The sequence below is a fragment of the Engystomops pustulosus genome, chromosome 11 (genome assembly GCF_040894005.1).
Source record: "Engystomops pustulosus chromosome 11, aEngPut4.maternal, whole genome shotgun sequence".
Classification (NCBI taxonomy): domain Eukaryota; kingdom Metazoa; phylum Chordata; class Amphibia; order Anura; family Leptodactylidae; genus Engystomops; species Engystomops pustulosus.
In genome coordinates, this window is record NC_092421.1 from 90,795,107 (window position 1) to 90,819,649 (window position 24,543).

The window sequence follows — 24,543 nt, forward strand, 5'->3', positions numbered from 1 at the left end:
GGAAGTCTTCCCTGTGATTCCCAGTAACTTTGTGTTCTGAGTCGTTGCTGCAGACAATTCTTGCAGAACTTGTATGATCTCAGATTATAGGATGTAGAATTCGTCTGCCTCCTGATTGGTTGATCTTGTGGTTGTGTTCTCTCCCTGTTTTGCCCCCCAGGTGCAGATTCTGGGAGCGCCCTCCCCCCTCTCTCTCTGCAGTGGAGCAGGAATGTCCCCCCTCTCGCAGCGTCACAGCTCTCCCTCCAGTCATCCTGACAGCACAGAGGATGCTGTGACTCCCCCTCCCACCACCACCACCATCATCCTCCTCCTCCGCTCTGCAGTGCTCACATCACCCGGCTATGAATCCTCTACTGACTCCCAATCTGCTCCTGGTTTCCTCGGATTCCCCCCTGCAGCCGGACGAGAGCCCCCCATCCCCGCCGCAGTCCTCCTTAGTCCTGGGGGCCCCCTATGCTCAAGGTGGAGGGGCCTCAGCTTTGCGCAATGACTTTGGTTCTAACATCAGCGTCTTGAAGACCCTCAACTTGAGGTTCCGCTGCTTCCTGGCCAAGGTCCATGAGCTAGAGCGCAGGAATCGCTCCCTGGAGAGGGCCCTGGAACGCGCGCAGGGTGCGGGGCCCATCACCCGGGACCAGGCTGTCCAGACCGGCTTTGTGGGGCCCATCTTACCACCGCCTCTCCTGGGGCTCACCCGGCCCACCCCTCCTCCGCCTCAGCCGTGGGTGTACGGGGCGCGGAGGCTGATGACCAGGTCCGATGTGGGTGCTGGGTGTGGAGCTTATTGGGGTCACTCTGATGGGGTGGGGGTTCAGACCGATACCATCACCCCTGAGATCCGGGCGCTCTACAATGTTCTGGGGAAGGTCAAGAGGGAGCGAGACGCCTACAAGCAGAGGTAAGGACAGTCCCTTTAATGTTCTACATGTGGTACCCAACTTTCCAACAGCCCTGAACGGCAGACGAAACCTTACGGCACATCCCACTCCGGGGTCACTAGGACTGTAAGTACCGGAGTTCTCTCTCACTTTATACTCATCTGATACAAGAGCTTCCTGGGCCACAGAGCTGACGCTCTACAAGGCTGAGGAGGGAGGAGCCAGGGAGCAGATTGTTACATATAGAAATAAACCAGAAGAAACTCATCACATAATATCCAGAAATATCCCACACAATATATGAACGTAACCAACAGCGACACTGTTATGGGGGATGTGTAGGTGACACTGTTATGGGGGATGTGTAGGTGACACTGTTATGGGGGATGTGTAGGTGACACTGTTATGGGGGGATGTGTAGGTGACACTGTTGTGGGGGGATGTGTAGGTGACACTGTTATGGGAGGATGTGTAGGTGACACTGTTATGGGGGGATGTGTAGATGACACTGTTATGGGGGATGTGTAGGTGACACTGTTATGGGGGATGTGTAGGTGACACTGTTATGGGGGGATGTGTAGGTGACACTGTTATGGGGGATGTGTAGGTGACACTGTTATGGGGGATGTGTAGGTGACACTGTTATGGGGGAGGTGTAGGTGACACTGTTATGGGGGAGGTGTAGGTGACACTGTTATGGGGGGATGTGTAGGTGACACTGTTATGGGGGATGTGTAGGTGACACTGTTAGGGGGGGATGTGTAGGTGACACTGTTATGGGGGGAGGTGTAGGTGACACTGTTATGGGGGATGTGTAGGTGACACTGTTATGGGGGGATGTGTAGGTGACACTGTTATGGGGGGATGTGTAGGTGACACTGTTATGGGGGGATGTGTAGATGACACTGTTATGGGGGGAGGTGTAGGTGACACTGTTATGGGGGATGTGTAGGTGACACTGTTATGGGGGATGTGTAGGTGACACTGTTATGGGGGGATGTGTAGGTGACACTGTTATGGGGGGATGTGTAGGTGACACTGTTATGGGGGGATGTGTAGATGACACTGTTATGGGGGATGTGTAGGTGACACTGTTATGGGGGATGTGTAGGTGACACTGTTATGGGGGATGTGTAGGTGACACTGTTATGGGGGGATGTGTAGGTGACACTGTTATGGGGGGATGTGTAGGTGACACTGTTATGGGGGATGTGTAGGTGACACTGTTATGGGGGGATGTGTAGGTGACACTGTTATGGGGGATGTGTAGGTGACACTGTTATGGGGGATGTGTAGGTGACACTGTTATGGGGGAGGTGTAGGTGACACTGTTATGGGGGATGTGTAGATGACACTGTTATGGGGGGATGTGTAGGTGACACTGTTATGGGGGATGTGTAGGTGACACTGTTATGGGGGGATGTGTAGGTGACACTGTTATGGGGGGATGTGTAGGTGACACTGTTATGGGGGGATGTGTAGATGACACTGTTATGGGGGGATGTGTAGGTGACACTGTTATGGGGGATGTGTAGGTGACACTGTTATGGGGGGATGTGTAGGTGACACTGTTATGGGGGATGTGTAGGTGACACTGTTATGGGGGATGTGTAGGTGACACTGTTATGGGGGAGGTGTAGGTGACACTGTTATGGGGGATGTGTAGGTGACACTGTTATGGGGGGATGTGTAGGTGACACTGTTATGGGGGATGTGTAGGTGACACTGTTATGGGGGAGGTGTAGATGACACTGTTATGGGGGGATGTGTAGGTGACACTGTTATGGGGGATGTGTAGGTGACACTGTTATGGGGGATGTGTAGAAGACACTGTTATGGGGGAGGTGTAGGTGACACTGTTATGGGGGATGTGTAGGTGACACTGTTATGGGGGGATGTGTAGGTGACACTGTTATGGGGGATGTGTAGGTGACACTGTTATGGGGGATGTGTAGGTGACACTGTTATGGGGGAGGTGTAGGTGACACTGTTATGGGGGATGTGTAGGTGACACTGTTATGGGGGGATGTGTAGGTGACACTGTTATGGGGGATGTGTAGGTGACACTGTTATGGGGGAGGTGTAGATGACACTGTTATGGGGGGATGTGTAGGTGACACTGTTATGGGGGATGTGTAGGTGACACTGTTATGGGGGATGTGTAGAAGACACTGTTATGGGGGAGGTGTAGGTGACACTGTTATGGGGGATGTGTAGGTGACACTGTTATGGGGGGATGTGTAGGTGACACTTATGGGGGGATGTGTAGGTGACACTGTTATGGGGGGGATGTGTAGGTGACACTGTTATGGGGGGATGTGTAGGTGACACTGTTATGGGGGGATGTGGAGGTGACACTGTTATGGGGGATGTGTAGGTGACACTGTTATGGGGGGATGTGTAGGTGACACTGTTATGGGGGGATGTGTAGGTGACACTGTTATGGGGGATGTGTAGGTGACACTGTCATGGGGGATGTGTAGATGACACTGTTATGGGGGAGGTGTAGGTGACACTGTTATGGGGTATGTGTAGGTGACACTGTTATGGGGGGATGTGTAGGTGACACTTATGGGGGGATGTGTAGGTGACACTGTTATGGGGGGGATGTGTAGGTGACACTGTTATGGGGGGATGTGTAGGTGATACTGTTATGGGGGGATGTGGAGGTGACACTGTTATGGGGGATGTGGAGGTGACACTGTTATGGGGGATGTGTAGGTGACACTGTTATGGGGGGGATGTGTAGGTGACACTGTTATGGGGGATGTGTAGGTGACACTGTTATGGGGGATGTGTAGGTGACACTGTCATGGGGGATGTGTAGGTGACACTGTTATGGGGGGATGTGTAGGTGACACTGTTATGGGGGGGGTGTAGGTGACACTGTTATGGGGGATGTGTAGATGACACTGTTATGGGGGGGATGTGTAGGTGACACTGTTATGGGGGGATGTGTAGATGACACTGTTATGGGGGGATGTGTAGATGACACTGTTATGGGGGGATGTGTAGATGACACTATTATGGGGGATGTGTAGGTGACACTGTTATGGGGGATGTGTAGGTGACACTGTTATGGGGGATGTGTAGGTGACACTGTTATGGGGGATGTGTAGGTGACACTGTTATGGGGGGATGTGTAGATGACACTGTTATGGGGGGATGTGTAGGTGACACTGTTATGGGGGGATGTGTAGGTGACACTGTTATGGGGGATGTGTAGGTGACACTGTTATGGGGGATGTGTAGATGACACTGTTATGGGGGATGTGTAGGTGACACTGTTATGGGGGATGTGTAGATGACACTGTTATGGGGGATGTGTAGATGACACTGTTATGGGGGGATGTGTAGGTGACAGTGTTATGGGGGATGTGTAGATGACACTGTTATGGGGGATGTGTAGGTGACACTGTTATGGGGGGGATGTGTAGGTGACAGTGTTATGGGGGATGTGTAGATGACACTGTTATGGGGGATGTGTAGGTGACACTGTTATGGGGGGATGTGTAGATGACACTGTTATGGGGGGAGGTGTAGATGACACTGTTATGGGGGATGTGTAGGTGACACTGTTATGGGGGAAGTGTAGGTGACACTGTTATGGGGGATGTGTAGATGACACTGTTATGGGGGAGGTGTAGATGACACTGTTATGGGGGGATGTGTAGGTGACACTGTTATGGGGGATGTGTAGGTGACACTGTTATGGGGGATGTGTAGGTGACACTGTTATGGGGGGATGTGTAGGTGACACTGTTATGGGAGGATGTGTAGGTGACACTGTTATGGGGGATGTGTAGGTGACACTGTTATGGGGGGATGTGTAGGTGACACTGTTATGGGGGATGTGTAGGTGACACTGTTATGGGGGGGATGTGTAGATGACACTGTTATGGGGATGTGTAGGTGACACTGTTATGGGAGGATGTGTAGGTGACACTGTTATGGGGGGATGTGTAGGTGACACTGTTATGGGGGATGTGTAGATGACACTGTTATGGGGGATGTGTAGGTGACACTGTTATGGGAGGATGTGTAGGTGACACTGTTATGGGGGGATGTGTAGATGACACTGTTATGGGGGATGTGTAGGTGACACTGTTATGGGGGGAGGTGTAGGTGACACTGTTATGGGGGATGTGTAGGTGACACTGTTATGGGGGGATGTGTAGGTGACACTGTTATGGGGGGATGTGTAGGTGACACTGTTATGGGAGGATGTGTAGGTGACACTGTTATGGGGGGATGTGTAGATGACACTGTTATGGGGGATGTGGAGGTGACACTGTTATGGGGGGAGGTGTAGGTGACACTGTTATGGGGGATGTGTAGGTGACACTGTTATGGGGGGATGTGTAGGTGACACTGTTATGGGAGGATGTGTAGGTGACACTGTTATGGGGGGATGTGTAGGTGACACTGTTATGGGGGGGATGTGTAGGTGACACTGTTATGGGGGGATGTGTAGGTGACACTGTTATGGGGGATGTGTAGGTGACACTGTTATGGGGGATGTGTAGGTGACACTGTTATGGGGGATGTGTAGGTGACACTGTTATGGGGGGAGGTGTAGGTGACACTGTTATGGGGGGAGGTGGAGGTGACACTGTTATGGGGGGATGTGTAGATGACACTGTTATGGGGGGATGTGTAGATGACACTGTTATGGGGGGATGTGGAGGTGACACTGTTATGGGGGGATGTGTAGATGACACTGTTATGGGGGAGGTGGAGGTGACACTGTTATGGGGGGATGTGTAGATGACACTGTTATGGGGGGAGGTGTAGGTGACACTGTTATGGGGGATGTGTAGGTGACACTGTTAGGGGGGGATGTGTAGGTGACACTGTTATGGGGGGAGGTGTAGGTGACACTGTTATGGGGGATGTGTAGGTGACACTGTTATGGGGGGATGTGTAGGTGACACTGTTATGGGGGGAGGTGTAGGTGACACTGTTATGGGGGGATGTGTAGGTGACACTATTATGGGGGATGTGTAGGTGACACTGTTATGGGGGGATGTGTAGGTGACACTGTTATGGGGGGATGTGTAGGTGACACTGTTATGGGGGGAGGTGTAGGTGACACTGTTATGGGGGGATGTGTAGGTGACACTGTTATGGGGGATGTGTAGGTGACACTGTTATGGGGGGAGGTGTAGGTGACACTGTTATGGGGGATGTGTAGGTGACACTGTTATGGGGGATGTGTAGGTGACACTGTTATGGGGGATGTGTAGGTGACACTGTTATGGGGGGAGGTGTAGGTGACACTGTTATGGGGGATGTGTAGGTGACACTGTTATGGGGGATGTGTAGGTGACACTGTTATGGGGGGATGTGTAGGTGACACTGTTATGGGGGGAGGTGTAGGTGACACTGTTATGGGGGGATGTGTAGGTGACACTATTATGGGGGATGTGTAGGTGACACTGTTATGGGGGGATGTGTAGGTGACACTGTTATGGGGGGATGTGTAGGTGACACTGTTATGGGGGGAGGTGTAGGTGACACTGTTATGGGGGGATGTGTAGGTGACACTGTTATGGGGGATGTGTAGGTGACACTGTTATGGGGGGAGGTGTAGGTGACACTGTTATGGGGGATGTGTAGGTGACACTGTTATGGGGGATGTGTAGGTGACACTGTTATGGGGGGATGTGTAGGTGACACTGTTATGGGGGGAGGTGTAGGTGACACTGTTATGGGGGGATGTGTAGGTGACACTATTATGGGGGATGTGTAGGTGACACTGTTATGGGGGGATGTGTAGATGACACTGTTATGGGGGGGGTGTAGGTGACACTGTTATGGGGGATGTGTAGGTGACACTGTTATGGGGGATGTGTAGGTGACACTGTTATGGGGGATGTGTAGATGACACTGTTATGGGGGAGGTGTAGGTGACACTGTTATGGGGGATGTGTAGGTGACACTGTTAGGGGGGGATGTGTAGGTGACACTGTTATGGGGGGAGGTGTAGGTGACACTGTTATGGGGGATGTGTAGGGGACACTGTTATGGGGGGATGTGTAGATGACACTGTTATGGGGGATGTGTAGATGACACTGTTATGGGGGATGTGTAGGTGACACTGTTATGGGGGGATGTGTAGATGACACTGTTATGGGGGGAGGTGTAGGTGACACTGTTATGGGGGGATGTGTAGGTGACACTGTTATGGGGGGATGTGTACGTGACACTGTTATGGGGGATGTGTAGGTGACACTGTTATGGGGGATGTGTAGGTGACACTGTTATGGGGGAGGTGTAGGTGACACTGTTATGGGGGATGTGTAGGTGACACTGTTATGGGGGATGTGTAGGTGACACTGTTAGGGGGGGGATGTGTAGGTGACACTGTTATGGGGGGATGTGTAGATGACACTGTTATGGGGGGATGTGTAGATGACACTGTTATGGGGGATGTGTAGATGACACTGTTATGGGGGATGTGTAGGTGACACTGTTATGGGGGATGTGTAGATGACCCTGTTATGGGGGATGTGTAGGTGACACTGTTATGGGGGATGTGTAGGTGACATTTATGGGGGATGTGTAGGTGACACTGTTATGGGGGATGTGTAGGTGACACTGTTATGGGGGATGTGTAGGTGACACTGTTATGGGGGAGGTGTAGGTGACACTGTTATGGGGGATGTGTAGGTGACACTACTATAGGGGATGTGTAGGTGACACTGTTATGGGGGATGTGTAGATGACACTGTTATGGGGGAGGTGTAGGTGACACTGTTATGGGGGATGTGTAGGTGACACTGTTATGGGGGAGGTGTAGGTGACACTGTTATGGGGGAGGTGTAGGTGACACTGTTATGGGGGGATGTGTAGGTGACACTGTTATGGGGGATGTGTAGGTGACACTGTTATGGGGGGAGGTGTAGGTGACACTGTTATGGGGGATGTGTAGGTGACACTGTTATGGGGGAGGTGTAGGTGACACTGTTATGGGGGGATGTGTAGGTGACACTGTTATGGGGGATGTGTAGGTGACACTGTTATGGGGGGATGTGTAGGTGACACTGTTATGGGGGATGTGTAGGTGACACTGTTATGGGAGGATGTGTAGGTGACACTGTTATGGGGGATGTGTAGATGACACTGTTATGGGGGGATGTGTAGGTGACACTGTTATGGGGGATGTGTAGATGACACTGTTATGGGGGGATGTGTAGGTGACACTGTTATGGGGGGATGTGTAGGTGACACTGTTATGGGGGATGTGTAGATGACACTGTTATGGGGGGATGTGTAGGTGACACTGTTAGGGGGGGATGTGTAGGTGACACTGTTATGGGGGGAGGTGTAGGTGACACTGTTATGGGGGATGTGTAGGTGACACTGTTATGGGGGAGGTGTAGGTGACACTGTTATGGGGGGATGTGTAGGTGACACTGTTATGGGGGATGTGTAGGTGACACTGTTATGGGGGGGATGTGTAGGTGACACTGTTATGGGGGATGTGTAGGTGACACTGTTATGGGAGGATGTGTAGGTGACACTGTTATGGGGGATGTGTAGATGACACTGTTATGGGGGGATGTGTAGGTGACACTGTTATGGGGGATGTGTAGATGACACTGTTATGGGGGGATGTGTAGGTGACACTGTTATGGGGGATGTGTAGATGACACTGTTATGGGGGGATGTGTAGGTGACACTGTTATGGGGGAGGTGTAGGTGACACTGTTATGGGGGATGTGTAGGTGACACTGTTATGGGAGGATGTGTAGGTGACACTGTTATGGGGGGATGTGTAGATGACACTGTTATGGGGGGATGTGTAGATGACACTGTTATGGGGGATGTGTAGGTGACACTGTTATGGGGGGATGTGTAGGTGACACTGTTATGGGGGGATGTGTAGGTGACACTGTTATGGGGGATGTGTAGATGACACTGTTATGGGGGGATGTGTAGGTGACACTGTTATGGGGGATGTGTAGGTGACACTGTTATGGGGGGGATGTGTAGGTGACACTGTTATGGGGGATGTGTAGGTGACACTGTTATGGGGGGATGTGTAGGTGACACTGTTATGGGGGATGTGTAGGTGACACTGTTATGGGGGGGGTGTAGGTGACACTGTTATGGGGGATGTGTAGGTGACACTGTTATGGGGGGATGTGTAGGTGACACTGTTATGGGGGATGTGCAGGTGACACTGTTATGGGGGATGTGTAGGTGACACTGTTATGGGGGGATGTGTAGGTGACACTGTTATGGGGGATGTGTAGGTGACACTGTTATGGGGGATGTGTAGATGGCACTGTTATGGGGGATGTGTAGGTGACAGTGTTATGGGGGATGTGTAGATGACACTGTTATGGGGGGATGTTTAGGTGACACTGTTATGGGGGATGTGTAGGTGACACTGTTATGGGGGGATGTGTAGGTGACACTGTTATGGGGGATGTGTAGGTGACACTGTTATGGGGGATGTGTAGGTGACACTGTTATGGGGGGATGTGTAGGTGACACTGTTATGGGGAGATGTGTAGGTGACACTGTTATGGGGGGATGTGTAGGTGACACTGTTATGGGGGGATGTGTAGATGACACTGTTATGGGGGGATGTGTAGGTGACACTGTTATGGGGGGGGTGTAGGTGACACTGTTATGGGGGATGTGTAGGTGACACTGTTATGGGGGGAGGTGTAGATGACACTGTTATGGGGGATGTGTAGGTGACACTGTTATGGGGGGATGTGTAGATGACACTTATGGGGGGATGTGTAGATGACACTGTTATGGGGGGATGTGTAGGTGACACTGTTATGGGGGATGTGTAGATGACCCTGTTATGGGGGATGTGTAGGTGACACTGTTATGGGGGATGTGTAGGTGACACTGTTATGGGGGATGTGTAGGTGACACTGTTATGGGGGATGTGTAGGTGACACTGTTATGGGGGATGTGTAGGTGACATTTATGGGGGATGTGTAGGTGACACTGTTATGGGGGATGTGTAGGTGACACTGTTTTGGGGGATGTGTAGGTGACACTGTTGTGGGGGGATGTGTAGGTGACACTGTTGTGGGGGGATGTGTAGATGACACTGTTATGGGGGATGTGTAGGTGACACTGTTATGGGGGATGTGTAGATGACACTGTTATGGGGGATGTGTAGGTGACACTGTTATGGGGGGATGTGTAGATGACACTGTTATGGGGGGATGTGTAGGTGACACTGTTATGGGGGATGTGTAGGTGACACTGTTATGGGGGATGTGTAGGTGACACTGTTATGGGGGATGTGTAGGTGACACTGTTATGGGAGGATGTGTAGGTGACACTGTTATGGGGGGAGGTGGAGGTGACACTGTTATGGGGGGATGTGTAGATGACACTGTTATGGGGGATGTGTAGGTGACACTGTTATGGGAGGATGTGTAGGTGACACTGTTATGGGGGGATGTGTAGGTGACACTGTTATGGGGGATGTGTAGGTGACACTGTTATGGGGGATGTGTAGGTGACACTGTTATGGGGGAGGTGTAGGTGACACTGTTATGGGGGATGTGTAGGTGACACTGTTATGGGGGATGTGTAGGTGACACTGTTAGGGGGGGGATGTGTAGGTGACACTGTTATGGGGGGATGTGTAGGTGACACTGTTATGGGGGATGTGTAGGTGACACTGTTATGGGAGGATGTGTAGGTGACACTGTTATGGGGGATGTGTAGATGACACTGTTATGGGGGGATGTGTAGGTGACACTGTTATGGGAGGATGTGTAGGTGACACTGTTATGGGGGGATGTGTAGATGACACTGTTATGGGGGGATGTGTAGATGACACTGTTATGGGGGATGTGTAGGTGACACTGTTATGGGGGATGTGTAGATGACCCTGTTATGGGGGATGTGTAGGTGACACTGTTATGGGGGATGTGTAGGTGACATTTATGGGGGATGTGTAGGTGACACTGTTATGGGGGATGTGTAGGTGACACTGTTATGGGGGATGTGTAGGTGACACTGTTATGGGAGGATGTGTAGGTGACACTGTTATGGGGGAGGTGTAGGTGACACTGTTATGGGGGATGTGTAGGTGACACTATTATAGGGGATGTGTAGGTGACACTGTTATGGGGGATGTGTAGATGACACTGTTATGGGGGAGGTGTAGGTGACACTGTTATGGGGGATGTGTAGGTGACACTGTTATGGGGGAGGTGTAGGTGACACTGTTATGGGGGAGGTGTAGGTGACACTGTTATGGGGGGATGTGTAGGTGACACTGTTATGGGGGATGTGTAGGTGACACTGTTAGGGGGGGATGTGTAGGTGACACTGTTATGGGGGGAGGTGTAGGTGACACTGTTATGGGGGATGTGTAGGTGACACTGTTATGGGGGATGTGTAGGTGACACTGTTATGGGAGGATGTGTAGGTGACACTGTTATGGGGGATGTGTAGATGACACTGTTATGGGGGGATGTGTAGGTGACACTGTTATGGGGGATGTGTAGATGACACTGTTATGGGGGGATGTGTAGGTGACACTGTTATGGGGGATGTGTAGGTGACACTGTTATGGGGGATGTGTAGGTGACACTGTTATGGGAGGATGTGTAGGTGACACTGTTATGGGGGATGTGTAGGTGACACTGTTATGGGGGATGTGTAGGTGACACTGTTATGGGAGGATGTGTAGGTGACACTGTTATGGGGGGATGTGTAGATGACACTGTTATGGGGGATGTGTAGATGACACTGTTATGGGGGGATGTGTAGGTGACACTGTTATGGGGGATGTGTAGATGACACTGTTATGGGGGGATGTGTAGGTGACACTGTTATGGGGGATGTGTAGGTGACACTGTTATGGGGGATGTGTAGGTGACACTGTTATGGGGGGATGTGTAGGTGACACTGTTATGGGGGATGTGCAGGTGACACTGTTATGGGGGATGTGTAGGTGACACTGTTATGGGGGGATGTGTAGGTGACACTGTTATGGGGGATGTGTAGGTGACACTGTTATGGGGGATGTGTAGATGGCACTGTTATGGGGGATGTGTAGGTGACAGTGTTATGGGGGATGTGTAGATGACACTGTTATGGGGGGATGTTTAGGTGACACTGTTATGGGGGATGTGTAGGTGACACTGTCATGGGGGGGGTGTAGGTGACACTGTTATGGGGGATGTGTAGGTGACACTGTTATGGGGGGATGTGTAGGTGACACTGTTATGGGGGATGTGCAGGTGACACTGTTATGGGGGATGTGTAGGTGACACTGTTATGGGGGGATGTGTAGGTGACACTGTTATGGGGGATGTGTAGGTGACACTGTTATGGGGGATGTGTAGATGGCACTGTTATGGGGGATGTGTAGGTGACAGTGTTATGGGGGATGTGTAGATGACACTGTTATGGGGGGATGTTTAGGTGACACTGTTATGGGGGATGTGTAGGTGACACTGTTATGGGGGGGGGTGTAGGTGACACTGTTATGGGGGATGTGTAGGTGACACTGTTATGGGGGGATGTGTAGGTGACACTGTTATGGGGGGATGTGTAGGTGACACTGTTATGGGGGGATGTGTAGGTGACACTGTTATGGGGGGATGTGTAGGTGACACTGTTATGGGGGGATGTGTAGATGACACTGTTATGGGGGGAGGTGTAGGTGACACTGTTATGGGGGATGTGTAGGTGACACTGTTATGGGGGAAGTGTAGGTGACACTGTTATGGGGGATGTGTAGGTGACACTGTTGTGGGGGGATGTGTAGATGACACTGTTATGGGGGATGTGTAGGTGACACTGTTATGGGGGATGTGTAGGTGACACTGTTATGGGGGATGTGTAGGTGACACTGTTATGGGGGGATGTGTAGGTGACACTGTTATGGGGGATGTGTAGGTGACACTGTTATGGGGGATGTGTAGGTGACACTGTTATGGGGGATGTGTAGGTGACGCTGTTATGGGGGGATGTGTAGATGACACTGTTATGGGGGGGTGTAGATGACACTGTTATGGGGGATGTGTAGGTGACACTGTTATGGGGGGATGTGTAGGTGACACTGTTATGGGTGGATGTTTAGGTGACACTGTTATGGGGGATGTGTAGGTGACACTGTTATGGGGGGGTGTAGGTGACACTGTTATGGGGGATGTGTAGGTGACACTGTTATGGGGGGATGTGTAGGTGACACTGTTATGGGGGATGTGTAGGTGACACTGTTATGGGGGATGTGTAGGTGACACTGTTGTGGGGGGATGTGTAGGTGACACTGTTATGGGGGATGTGTAGGTGACACTGTTATGGGGGATGTGTAGGTGACACTGTTATGGGGGATGTGTAGGTGACACTGTTGTGGGGGGATGTGTAGGTGACACTGTTGTGGGGGGATGTGTAGGTGACACTGTTATGGGGGATGTGTAGGTGACACTGTTATGGGGGATGTGTAGGTGACACTGTTATGGGGGATGTGTAGGTGACACTGTTGTGGGGGGATGTGTAGGTGACACTGTTATGGGGGATGTGTAGGTGACACTGTTATGGGGGGATGTGTAGGTGACACTGTTATGGGGGATGTGTAGATGACACTGTTATGGGGGATGTGTAGGTGACACTGTTATGGGGGATGTGTAGATGACACTGTTATGGGGGATGTGTAGGTGACACTGTTATGGGGGATGTGTAGGTGACACTGTTATGGGAGAGGTGTAGGTGACACTGTTATGGGGGATGTGTAGGTGACACTGTTATGGGGGATGTGTAGGTGACACTGTTATGGGGGATGTGTAGGTGACGCTGTTATGGGGGGATGTGTAGATGACACTGTTATGGGGGGGGTGTAGATGACACTGTTATGGGGGATGTGTAGGTGACACTGTTATGGGGGGATGTGTAGGTGACACTGTTATGGGTGGATGTTTAGGTGACACTGTTATGGGGGATGTGTAGGTGACACTGTTATGGGGGGATGTGTAGGTGACACTGTTATGGGGGATGTGTAGGTGACACTGTTATGGGGGGATGTGTAGGTGACACTGTTATGGGGGGATGTGTAGATGACACTGTTATGGGGGGGATGTGTAGGTGACACTGTTATGGGGGATGTGTAGGTGACACTGTTATGGGGGATGTGTAGGTGACACTGTTATGGGGGGGGTGTAGGTGACACTGTTATGGGGGATGTGTAGGTGACACTGTTATGGGGGGATGTGTAGGTGACACTGTTATGGGGGATGTGTAGGTGACACTGTTATGGGGGATGTGTAGGTGACACTGTTGTGGGGGGGATGTGTAGGTGACACTGTTATGGGGGATGTGTAGGTGACACTGTTATGGGGGATGTGTAGGTGACACTGTTGTGGGGGGATGTGTAGGTGACACTGTTATGGGGGATGTGTAGGTGACACTGTTATGGGGGGATGTGTAGGTGACACTGTTATGGGGGATGTGTAGGTGACACTGTTATGGGGGGATGTGTAGGTGACACTGTTATGGGGGGATGTGTAGATGACACTGTTATGGGGGATGTGTAGGTGACACTGTTATGGGGGATGTGTAGGTGACACTGTTGTGGGGGGATGTGTAGGTGACACTGTTATGGGGGATGTGTAGGTGACACTGTTATGGGGGATGTGTAGGTGACACTGTTATGGGGGGATGTGTAGGTGACACTGTTATGGGGGGATGTGTAGGTGAAACGGTTATGGGGGATGTGTAGGTGACACTGTTATGGGGGAGGTGTAGGTGACACTGTTATGGGGGAGGTGTAGGTGACACTGTTATGGGGGATGTGTAGGTGACACTGTTATGGGGGGATGTGTAGGTGACACTGTTATGGGGGATGTGTAGATGACACTGTTATGGGGGGATGTGTAGGTGAAACGGTTATGGGGGATGTGTAGGTGACACTGTTATGGGGGGATGTGTAGGTGACACTGTTATGGGGGAGGTGTAGGTGACACTGTTATGGGGGGATGTGTAGGTGACACTGTTATGGGGGATGTGTAGGTGACACTGTTATGGGGGGATGTGTAGGTGACACTGTTATGGGGGATGTGGAGGTGACACTGTTATGGGGGGATGTGTAGATGACACTGTTATGGGGGATGTGTAGGTGACACTGTTATGGGGGATGTGTAGGTGACACTGTTATGGCGGGGATGTGTAGGTGACACTGTTATGGGGGATGTGTAGGTGACACTGTTATGGGGGGGTGTAGGTGACACTGTTATGGGGGATGTGTAGGTGACACTGTTATGGGGGATGTGTAGGTGACACTGTTATGGGGGATGTGTAGGTGACACTGTTGTGGGGGGATGTGTAGGTGACACTGTTATGGGGGATGTGTAGGTGACACTGTTATGGGGGATGTGTAGGTGACACTGTTATGGGGGGATGTGTAGGTGACACTGTTATGGGGGGATGTGTAGATGACACTGTTATGGGGGATGTGTAGGTGACACTGTTATGGGGGATGTGTAGGTGACACTGTTGTGGGGGGATGTGTAGGTGACACTGTTATGGGGGATGTGTAGGTGACACTGTTATGGGGGATGTGTAGGTGACACTGTTATGGGGGATGTGTAGATGACACTGTTATGGGGGGATGTGTAGGTGAAACGGTTATGGGGGATGTGTAGGTGACACTGTTATGGGGGAGGTGTAGGTGACACTGTTATGGGGGATGTGTAGGTGACACTGTTATGGGGGGATGTGTAGGTGACACTGTTATGGGGGATGTGTAGGTGACACTGTTATGGGGGGATGTGTAGGTGACACTGTTATGGGGGAGGTGTAGGTGACACTGTTATGGGGGGATGTGTAGGTGACACTGTTATGGGGGGATGTGTAGGTGACACTGTTATGGGGGGAGGTGTAGGTGACACTGTTATGGGGGATGTGTAGGTGACACTGTTATGGGGGATGTGTAGATGACACTGTTATGGGGGAGGTGTAGGTGACACTGTTATGGGGGGATGTGTAGATGACACTGTTATGGGGGGATGTGTAGATGACCCTGTTATGGGGGATGTGTAGGTGACACTGTTATGGGGGATGTGTAGGTGACACTGTTATGGGGGATGTGTAGGTGACACTGTTATGGGGGGATGTGTAGATGACACTGTTATGGGGGGATGTGTAGATGACACTGTTATGGGGGGATGTGTAGGTGACACTGTTATGGGGGGGATGTGTAGGTGACACTGTTATGGGGGGGATGTGTAGGTGACACTGTTATGGGGGATGTGTAGGTGACACTGTTATGGGGGGATGTGTAGGTGACACTGTTATGGGGGGGATGTGTAGGTGACACTGTTATGGGGGAGGTGTAGGTGACACTGTTATGGGGGATGTGTAGGTGACACTGTTATGGGGGATGTGTAGGTGACACTGTTATGGGGGGATGTGTAGGTGACACTGTTATGGGGGGATGTGTAGATGACACTGTTATGGGGGATGTGTAGGTGACACTGTTATGGGGGATGTGTAGGTGACACTGTTGTGGGGGGATGTGTAGGTGACACTGTTATGGGGGATGTGTAGGTGACACTGTTATGGGGGATGTGTAGGTGACACTGTTATGGGGGATGTGTAGATGACACTGTTATGGGGGGATGTGTAGGTGAAACGGTTATGGGGGATGTGTAGGTGACACTGTTATGGGGGAGGTGTAGGTGACACTGTTATGGGGGATGTGTAGGTGACACTGTTATGGGGGGATGTGTAGGTGACACTGTTATGGGGGATGTGTAGGTGACACTGTTATGGGGGGATGTGTAGGTGACACTGTTATGGGGGAGGTGTAGGTGACACTGTTATGGGGGGATGTGTAGGTGACACTGTTATGGGGGGATGTGTAGGTGACACTGTTATGGGGGGAGGTGTAGGTGACACTGTTATGGGGGATGTGTAGGTGACACTGTTATGGGGGATGTGTAGATGACACTGTTATGGGGGAGGTGTAGGTGACACTGTTATGGGGGGATGTGTAGATGACACTGTTATGGGGGGATGTGTAGATGACCCTGTTATGGGGGATGTGTAGGTGACACTGTTATGGGGGATGTGTAGGTGACACTGTTATGGGGGATGTGTAGGTGACACTGTTATGGGGGGATGTGTAGATGACACTGTTATGGGGGGATGTGTAGATGACACTGTTATGGGGGGATGTGTAGGTGACACTGTTATGGGGGGGATGTGTAGGTGACACTGTTATGGGGGGGATGTGTAGGTGACACTGTTATGGGGGATGTGTAGGTGACACTGTTATGGGGGGATGTGTAGGTGACACTGTTATGGGGGGGATGTGTAGGTGACACTGTTATGGGGGAGGTGTAGGTGACACTGTTATGGGGGATGTGTAGGTGACACTGTTATGGGGGATGTGTAGGTGACACTGTTATGGGGGGATGTGTAGATGACACTGTTATGGGGGGAGGTGTAGATGACACTGTTATGGGGGATGTGTAGATGACACTGTTATGGGGGATGTGTAGGTGACACTGTTATGGGGGATGTGTAGGTGACACTGTTATGGGGGGATGTGTAGGTGACACTGTTATGGGGGATGTGTAGGTGACACTGTTATGGGGGATGTGTAGGTGACACTGTTATGGGGGATGTGTAGATGACACTGTTATGGGGGGATGTGTAGGTGACACTGTTATGGGGGGATGTGTAGGTGACACTGTTATGGGGGATGTGTAGGTGACACTGTTATGGGGGGATGTGTAGATGACACTGTTATGGGGGGATGTGTAGGTGACACTGTTATGGGGGATGTGTAGGTGACACTGTTATGGGGGGATGTGTAGGTGACACTGTTATGGGGGGAGGTGTAGGTGACACTGTTATGGGGGGATGTGTAGATGACACTGTTATGGGGGGATGTGTAGGTGACACTGTTATGGGGGATGTGTAGGTGACACTGTTATGGGGGATGTGTAGATGACACTGTTATGGGGGAGGTGTAGGTGACACTGTTATGGGGGATGTGTAGATGACACTGTTATGGGGGGATGTGTAGGTGACACTGTTATGGGGGGATGTGTAGGTGACACTGTTATGGGGGATGTGTAGGTGACACTGTTATGGGGGGATGTGTAGGTGACACTGTTATGGGGGATGTGTAGGTGACACTGTTATGGGGGGATGTGTAGATGACACTGTTATGGGGGGATGTGTAGGTGACACTGTTATGGGGGATGTGTAGGTGACACTGTTATGGGGGATGTGTAGATGACACTGTTATGGGGGAGGTGTAGGTGACACTGTTATGGGGGGATGTGTAGGTGACACTGTTATGGGGGATGTGTAGGTGACACTGTTATGGGGGATGTGTAGGTGACACTGTTATGGGGGATGTGTAGGTGACACTGTTATGGGGGATGTGTAGGTGACACTGTTATGGGGGAAGTGTAGGTGACACTGTTATGGGGGATGTGTAGATGACACTGTTATGGGGGGATGTGTAGATGACACTGTTATGGGGGAGGTGTAGGTGACACTGTTATGGGGGAGGTGTAGGTGACACTGTTATGGGGGATGTGTAGGTGACACTGTTATGGGGGGATGTGTAGGTGACACTGTTATGGGGGAGGTGTAGGTGACACTGTTATGGGGGGATGTGTAGGTGACACTGTTATGGGGGATGTGTATGTGACACTGTTATGGGGGATGTGTAGGTGACACTGTTATGGGGGGATGTGTAGGTGACACTGTTATGGGGGAGGTGTAGGTGACACTGTTATGGGGGGATGTGTAGGTGACACTGTTATGGGGGATGTGTAGATGACACTGTTATGGGGGAGGTGTAGGTGACACTGTTATGGGGGAGGTGTAGGTGACACTGTTATGGGGGATGTGTAGGTGACACTGTTATGGGGGATGTGTAGGTGACACTGTTATGGCGGGGGGGGGGGCAGAGTTAACATTAATGAGCAAAAAAAAAAAGAACTTTGTTTCATTGCAGCCAATGGGTGAGATCACAGAAGAGACATTTAAAGGGTCGGACTATTTTCTGTATAGTTAATGGGACATTCACTTTGTATTTGGGGCAGATGACAAATTTCCCCTTTAATAACTTTAACCCCTTCCCGACATTTGGCGTAATATCACTGGCAGGAGGTGCGTTATATGCAGTAATATTACGTCATGCTTCTGGCGCCGGCTCCTTATCGGAGATGAAAAGGACAAGTCAACACGTAAAAAATAAGCCCGAAGCCAAAAAATATTAACGTTATGGCGATGCAAAAACAAATGAGATTTTCTTTATATTAGTTTTTTTTTCCTGTAAAATTGTAAAAATATATTAAAAAGTGATATAAATGAGGTATCACCGTAATCACAGTGATCTATAGGATAAAGGTCATATGGTACGACCCCCAAAAAGATGGGGAAAAAAATGGACAATTTTCTTTTCCTCCATAGATTAAAGAGTTAATGAAATCTCATTAATAAGCCTCAGAGCCACTAACAGTATTCGTGGTCAGTGTAATACCGTGGCGGCACACGTGGTGCTCTGTGATGTCATGGCGTCCAAGGCGCCTCTACGTACGACATAACCGCAGCGACAACCTCTCACAGATATTTCCCTGCAGGACATGAAAGTGAAGCAGATTGTTACTCATCACCTGCGATGGGTCCGGACACGACGTCGCCTCCTTCATGTAGTCACAGCGCAGGAATGTCCGGGATTCTGGGAGCCCCGGGCCCTCACGTGTAGAGCGTTACAGGGACCTCCACCTCGTATGCTCTGGGCCTCTCTCCACCGCGTCACAAGTTCACGATTTGAGGAGGATTTTTCTGCAGTTTAGTCCTAAGATTTTGGTGGATCCGGTGTTGGATTTGCAACATCCAAGTCCAAGACATGTGAAGGTCAGCGCCCAATGCCACTCATGGCCACCATCATCCTCCTCTCACGCCAAGATGTCAGGTCAGCAGAGAGCAGGGTCGGCTCCAGGTATCAGGAGGCCCCTGGGCGGCAGACCCTCAGCGACCCCTGGGTAGCAGACCCTCAGCGGCCCCTGTTCTGGTGATCTCTGGGCCCCTGCACATGTATTTCGGGCCCCTGTTCTGGTGATCTCTGGGCCCCTGCACATGTATTTCGGGCCCCTGTTCTGGTGATCTCTGGGCCCCTGCACATGTATTTCGGGCCCCTGTTCTGGTGATCTCTGGGCCCCTGCACATGTATTTCGGGCCCCTGTTCTGGTGATCTCTGGGCCCTTGCACATGTATTTCGGGCCCCTGTTCTGGTGATCTCTGGGCCCCTGCACATGTATTTCGGGCCCCTGTTCTGGTGATCTCTGGGCCCCTGCACAAGTATTTCGGGCCCCTGTTCTGGTGATCTCTGGGCCCCTGCACAAGTATTTCGGGCCCCTGTTCTGGTGATCACTGGGCCTCTGCACATGTATTTCGGGCCCCTGTTCTGGTGATCACTGGGCCCCTGCACATGTATTTCGGGCCCCTGTTCTGGTGATCTCTGGGCCCCTGCACATGTATTTCGAGCTTTTGTTCTGGTGATCTCTGGGCCCCTGCACATGTATTTCGGGCCCCTGTTCTCGTGATCACTGGGCCCCTGCACATTTATTTCGGGCCCCTGTTCTGGTGATCTCTGGGCCCCTGCACATGTATTTCGTGCCCCTGTTCTGGTGATCTCTGGGCCCCTGCACATGTATTTCGGGCCCCTGTTCTGGTGATCTCTGGGCCCCTGCACATGTATTTCGGGCCCCTGTTCTGGTGATCTCTGGGCCCCTGCACAAGTATTTCGGGCCCCTGTTCTGGTGATCTCTGGGCCCCTGCACATGTATTTCGGGCCCCTGTTCTGGTGATCTCTGGGCCCCTGCACATGTATTTCGGGCGCCTGTTCTGGTGATCTCTGGGCCCCTGCACATGTATTTCGGGCCCCTGTTCTGGTGATCTCTGGGCTCCTGCACATGTATTTCGGGCCCCTGTTCTGGTGATCTCTGGGCCCCTGCACATGTATTTCGGGCCCCTGTTCTGGTGATCTCTGGGCTCCTGCACATGTATTTCGGGCGCCTGTTCTGGTGATCTCTGGGCCCCTGCACATGTATTTCGGGCCCCTGTTCTGGTGATCTCTGGGCCCCTGCACATGTATTTCGGGCCCCTCCGCTGTCATTTATAGTTTTGGTTTTGTTCAATTGTGAACTAAATCAGAAAAGTCCTAGCAAACCAATCAGATGCTAGCTCTCATTTCTAGAAGGCCCTTTGAAAAATGAAAGCTGCCATTTCATTGGCTGTTCTGGGCAAGTCCTGCACTGGTTGTTCTTGAGGTAACAGAGTCCCAGTAATGGAGTCCATGATGTGTATGTGCTGGAGGTAACAGAGTCCCAGTAATGGAGTCCATGATGTGTATGTGCTGGAGGTAACAGAGTCCCAGTAATGGAGTCCATGATGTGTATGTGCTGGAGGTAACAGAGTCCCAGTAATGGAGTCCATGATGTGTATGTGCTGGAGGTAACAGAGTCCCAGTAATGGAGTCCATGATGTGTACGTGCTGGAGGTAACAGAGTCCCAGTAATGGAGTCCATGATGTGTACGTGCTGGAGGTAACAGAGTCCCAGTAATGGAGTCCATGATGTGTATGTGCTGGAGGTATCAGAGTCCCAGTAATGGAGTCCATGATGTGTATGTGCTGGAGGTAACAGAGTCCCAGTAATGGAGTCCATGATGTGTATGTGCTGGAGGTAACAGAGTCCCAGTAATGGAGTCCATGATGTGTATGTGCTGGAGGTAACAGAGTCCCAGTAATGGAGTCCATGATGTGTATGTGCTGGAGGTAACAGAGTCCCAGTAATGGAGTCCATGATGTGTATGTGCTGGAGGTAACAGAGTCCCAGTAATGGAGTCCATGATGTGTATGTGCTGGAGGTAACAGAGTCCCAGTAATGGAGTCCATGATGTGTATGTGCTGGAGGTATCAGAGTCCCAGTAATGGAGTCCATGATGTGTATGTGCTGGAGGTAACAGAGTCCCAGTAATGGAGTCCATGATGTGTATGTGCTGGAGGTAACAGAGTCCCAGTAATGGAGTCCATGATGTGTATGTGCTGGAGGTAACAGAGTCCCAGTAATGGAGTCCATGATGTGTATGTGCTGGAGGTAACAGAGTCCCAGTAATGGAGTCCATGATGTGTATGTGCTGGAGGTAACAGAGTCCCAGTAATGGAGTCCATGATGTGTATGTGCTGGAGGTAACAGAGTCCCAGTAATGGAGTCCATGATGTGTATGTGCTGGAGGTAACAGAGTCCCAGTAATGGAGTCCATGATGTGTATGTGCTGGAGGTAACAGAGTCCCAGTAATGGAGTCCATGATGTGTATGTGCTGGAGGTAACAGAGTCCCAGTAATGGAGTCCATGATGTGTATGTGCTGGAGGTAACAGAGTCCCAGTAATGGAGTCCATGATGTGTATGTGCTGGAGGTAACAGAGTCCCAGTAATGGAGTCCATGATGTGTATGTGCTGGAGGTAACAGAGTCCCAGTAATGGAGTCCATGATGTGTATGTGCTGGAGGTAACAGAGTCCCAGTAATGGAGTCCATGATGTGTACGTGCTGGAGGTAACAGAGTCCCAGTAATGGAGTCCATGATGTGTACGTGCTGGAGGTAACAGAGTCCCAGTAATGGAGTCCATGATGTGTACGTGCTGGAGGTAACAGAGTCCCAGTAATGGAGTCCATGATGTGTACGTGCTGGAGGTAACAGAGTCCCAGTAATGGAGTCCATGATGTGTACGTGCTGGAGGTAACAGAGTCCCAGTAATGGAGTCCATGATGTGTATGTGCTGGAGGTAACAGAGTCCCAGTAATGGAGTCCATGATGTGTATGTGCTGGAGGTAACAGAGTCCCAGTAATGGAGTCCATGATGTGTATGTGCTGGAGGTAACAGAGTCCCAGTAATGGAGTCCATGATGTGTATGTGCTGGAGGTAACAGAGTCCCAGTAATGGAGTCCATGATGTGTATGTGCTGGAGGTAACAGAGTCCCAGTAATGGAGTCCATGATGTGTATGTGCTGGAGGTAACAGAGTCCCAGTAATGGAGTCCATGATGTGTATGTGCTGGAGGTAACAGAGTCCCAGTAATGGAGTCCATGATGTGTATGTGCTGGAGGTAACAGAGTCCCAGTAATGGAGTCCATGATGTGTATGTGCTGGAGGTAACAGAGTCCCAGTAATGGAGTCCATGATGTGTATGTGCTGGAGGTAACAGAGTCCCAGTAATGGAGTCCATGATGTGTATGTGCTGGAGGTAACAGAGTCCCAGTAATGGAGTCCATGATGTGTATGTGCTGGAGGTAACAGAGTCCCAGTAATGGAGTCCATGATGTGTATGTGCTGGAGGTAACAGAGTCCCAGTAATGGAGTCCATGATGTGTATGTGCTGGAGGTAACAGAGTCCCAGTAATGGAGTCCATGATGTGTATGTGCTGGAGGTAACAGAGTCCCAGTAATGGAGTCCATGATGTGTATGTGCTGGAGGTAACAGAGTCCCAGTAATGGAGTCCATGATGTGTATGTGCTGGAGGTAACAGAGTCCCAGTAATGGAGTCCATGATGTGTATGTGCTGGAGGTAACAGAGTCCCAGTAATGGAGTCCATGATGTGTACGTGCTGGAGGTAACAGAGTCCCAGTAATGGAGTCCATGATGTGTATGTGCTGGAGGTAACAGAGTCCCAGTAATGGAGTCCATGATGTGTACGTGCTGGAGGTAACAGAGTCCCAGTAATGGAGTCCATGATGTGTATGTGCTGGAGGTAACAGAGTCCCAGTAATGGAGTCCATGATGTTTATGTGCTGGAGGTAACAGAGTCCCAGTAATGGAGTCCATGATGTGTATGTGCTGGAGGTAACAGAGTCCCAGTAATGGAGTCCATGATGTTTATGTGCTGGAGGTAACAGAGTCCCAGTAATGGAGTCCATGATGTGTACGTGCTGGAGGTAACAGAGTCCCAGTAATGGAGTCCATGATGTGTATGTGCTGGAGGTAACAGAGTCCCAGTAATGGAGTCCATGATGTGTATGTGCTGGAGGTAACAGAGTCCCAGTAATGGAGTCCATGATGTGTATGTGCTGGAGGTAACAGAGTCCCAGTAATGGAGTCCATGATGTGTATGTGCTGGAGGTAACAGAGTCCCAGTAATGGAGTCCATGATGTTTATGTGCTGGAGGTAACAGAGTCCCAGTAATGGAGTCCATGATGTGTATGTGCTGGAGGTAACAGAGTCCCAGTAATGGAGTCCATGATGTGTATGTGCTGGAGGTAACAGAGTCCCAGTAATGGAGTCCATGATGTTTATGTGCTGGAGCAGCTGCTTCCTCAGGGCCCGGAGCACAACCGTCACACACAATCCACACCGTGCAGCTGTCAACCCTGAGGGGCGCAGGCCGAGGCCTAAGGAGACTCCATGATACAAACTGCATTCTAAAAATCACAAACATTTCTGTCACCAATGACTGCGACTAAAATTAGTAATAAAGAATCACCCGGAAATCCCCTCACTCCCTCCTCCTGCCAGGCTTGTATGGACCATCGCGGCTTCCATACATCTCCTCCTCGGGGATCGGGGACCCCTCTTATGATCCGGCCCTGCATCTCCTCCTCAGGGGATCGGGGCCCCCCTTATGATCCGGCCCTGCA

General features: G+C 50.9%; 1 protein-coding gene across 1 annotated transcript in view; it reads left to right on the forward strand.

Moving 5' to 3' along the window:
* The first annotated feature begins 200 nt into the window (after window positions 1-200).
* IFFO1 (intermediate filament family orphan 1) overlaps window positions 201-24,543 on the forward strand; it is a 140,640-nt gene continuing 116,297 nt past the window's right edge. The window contains exon 1 of the mRNA XM_072129700.1: window positions 201-901. Within this exon, the coding sequence (XP_071985801.1) occupies window positions 345-901 (557 nt within the window). The 5' untranslated portion in view covers window positions 201-344. The remainder of the gene's footprint in view (window positions 902-24,543) is intronic.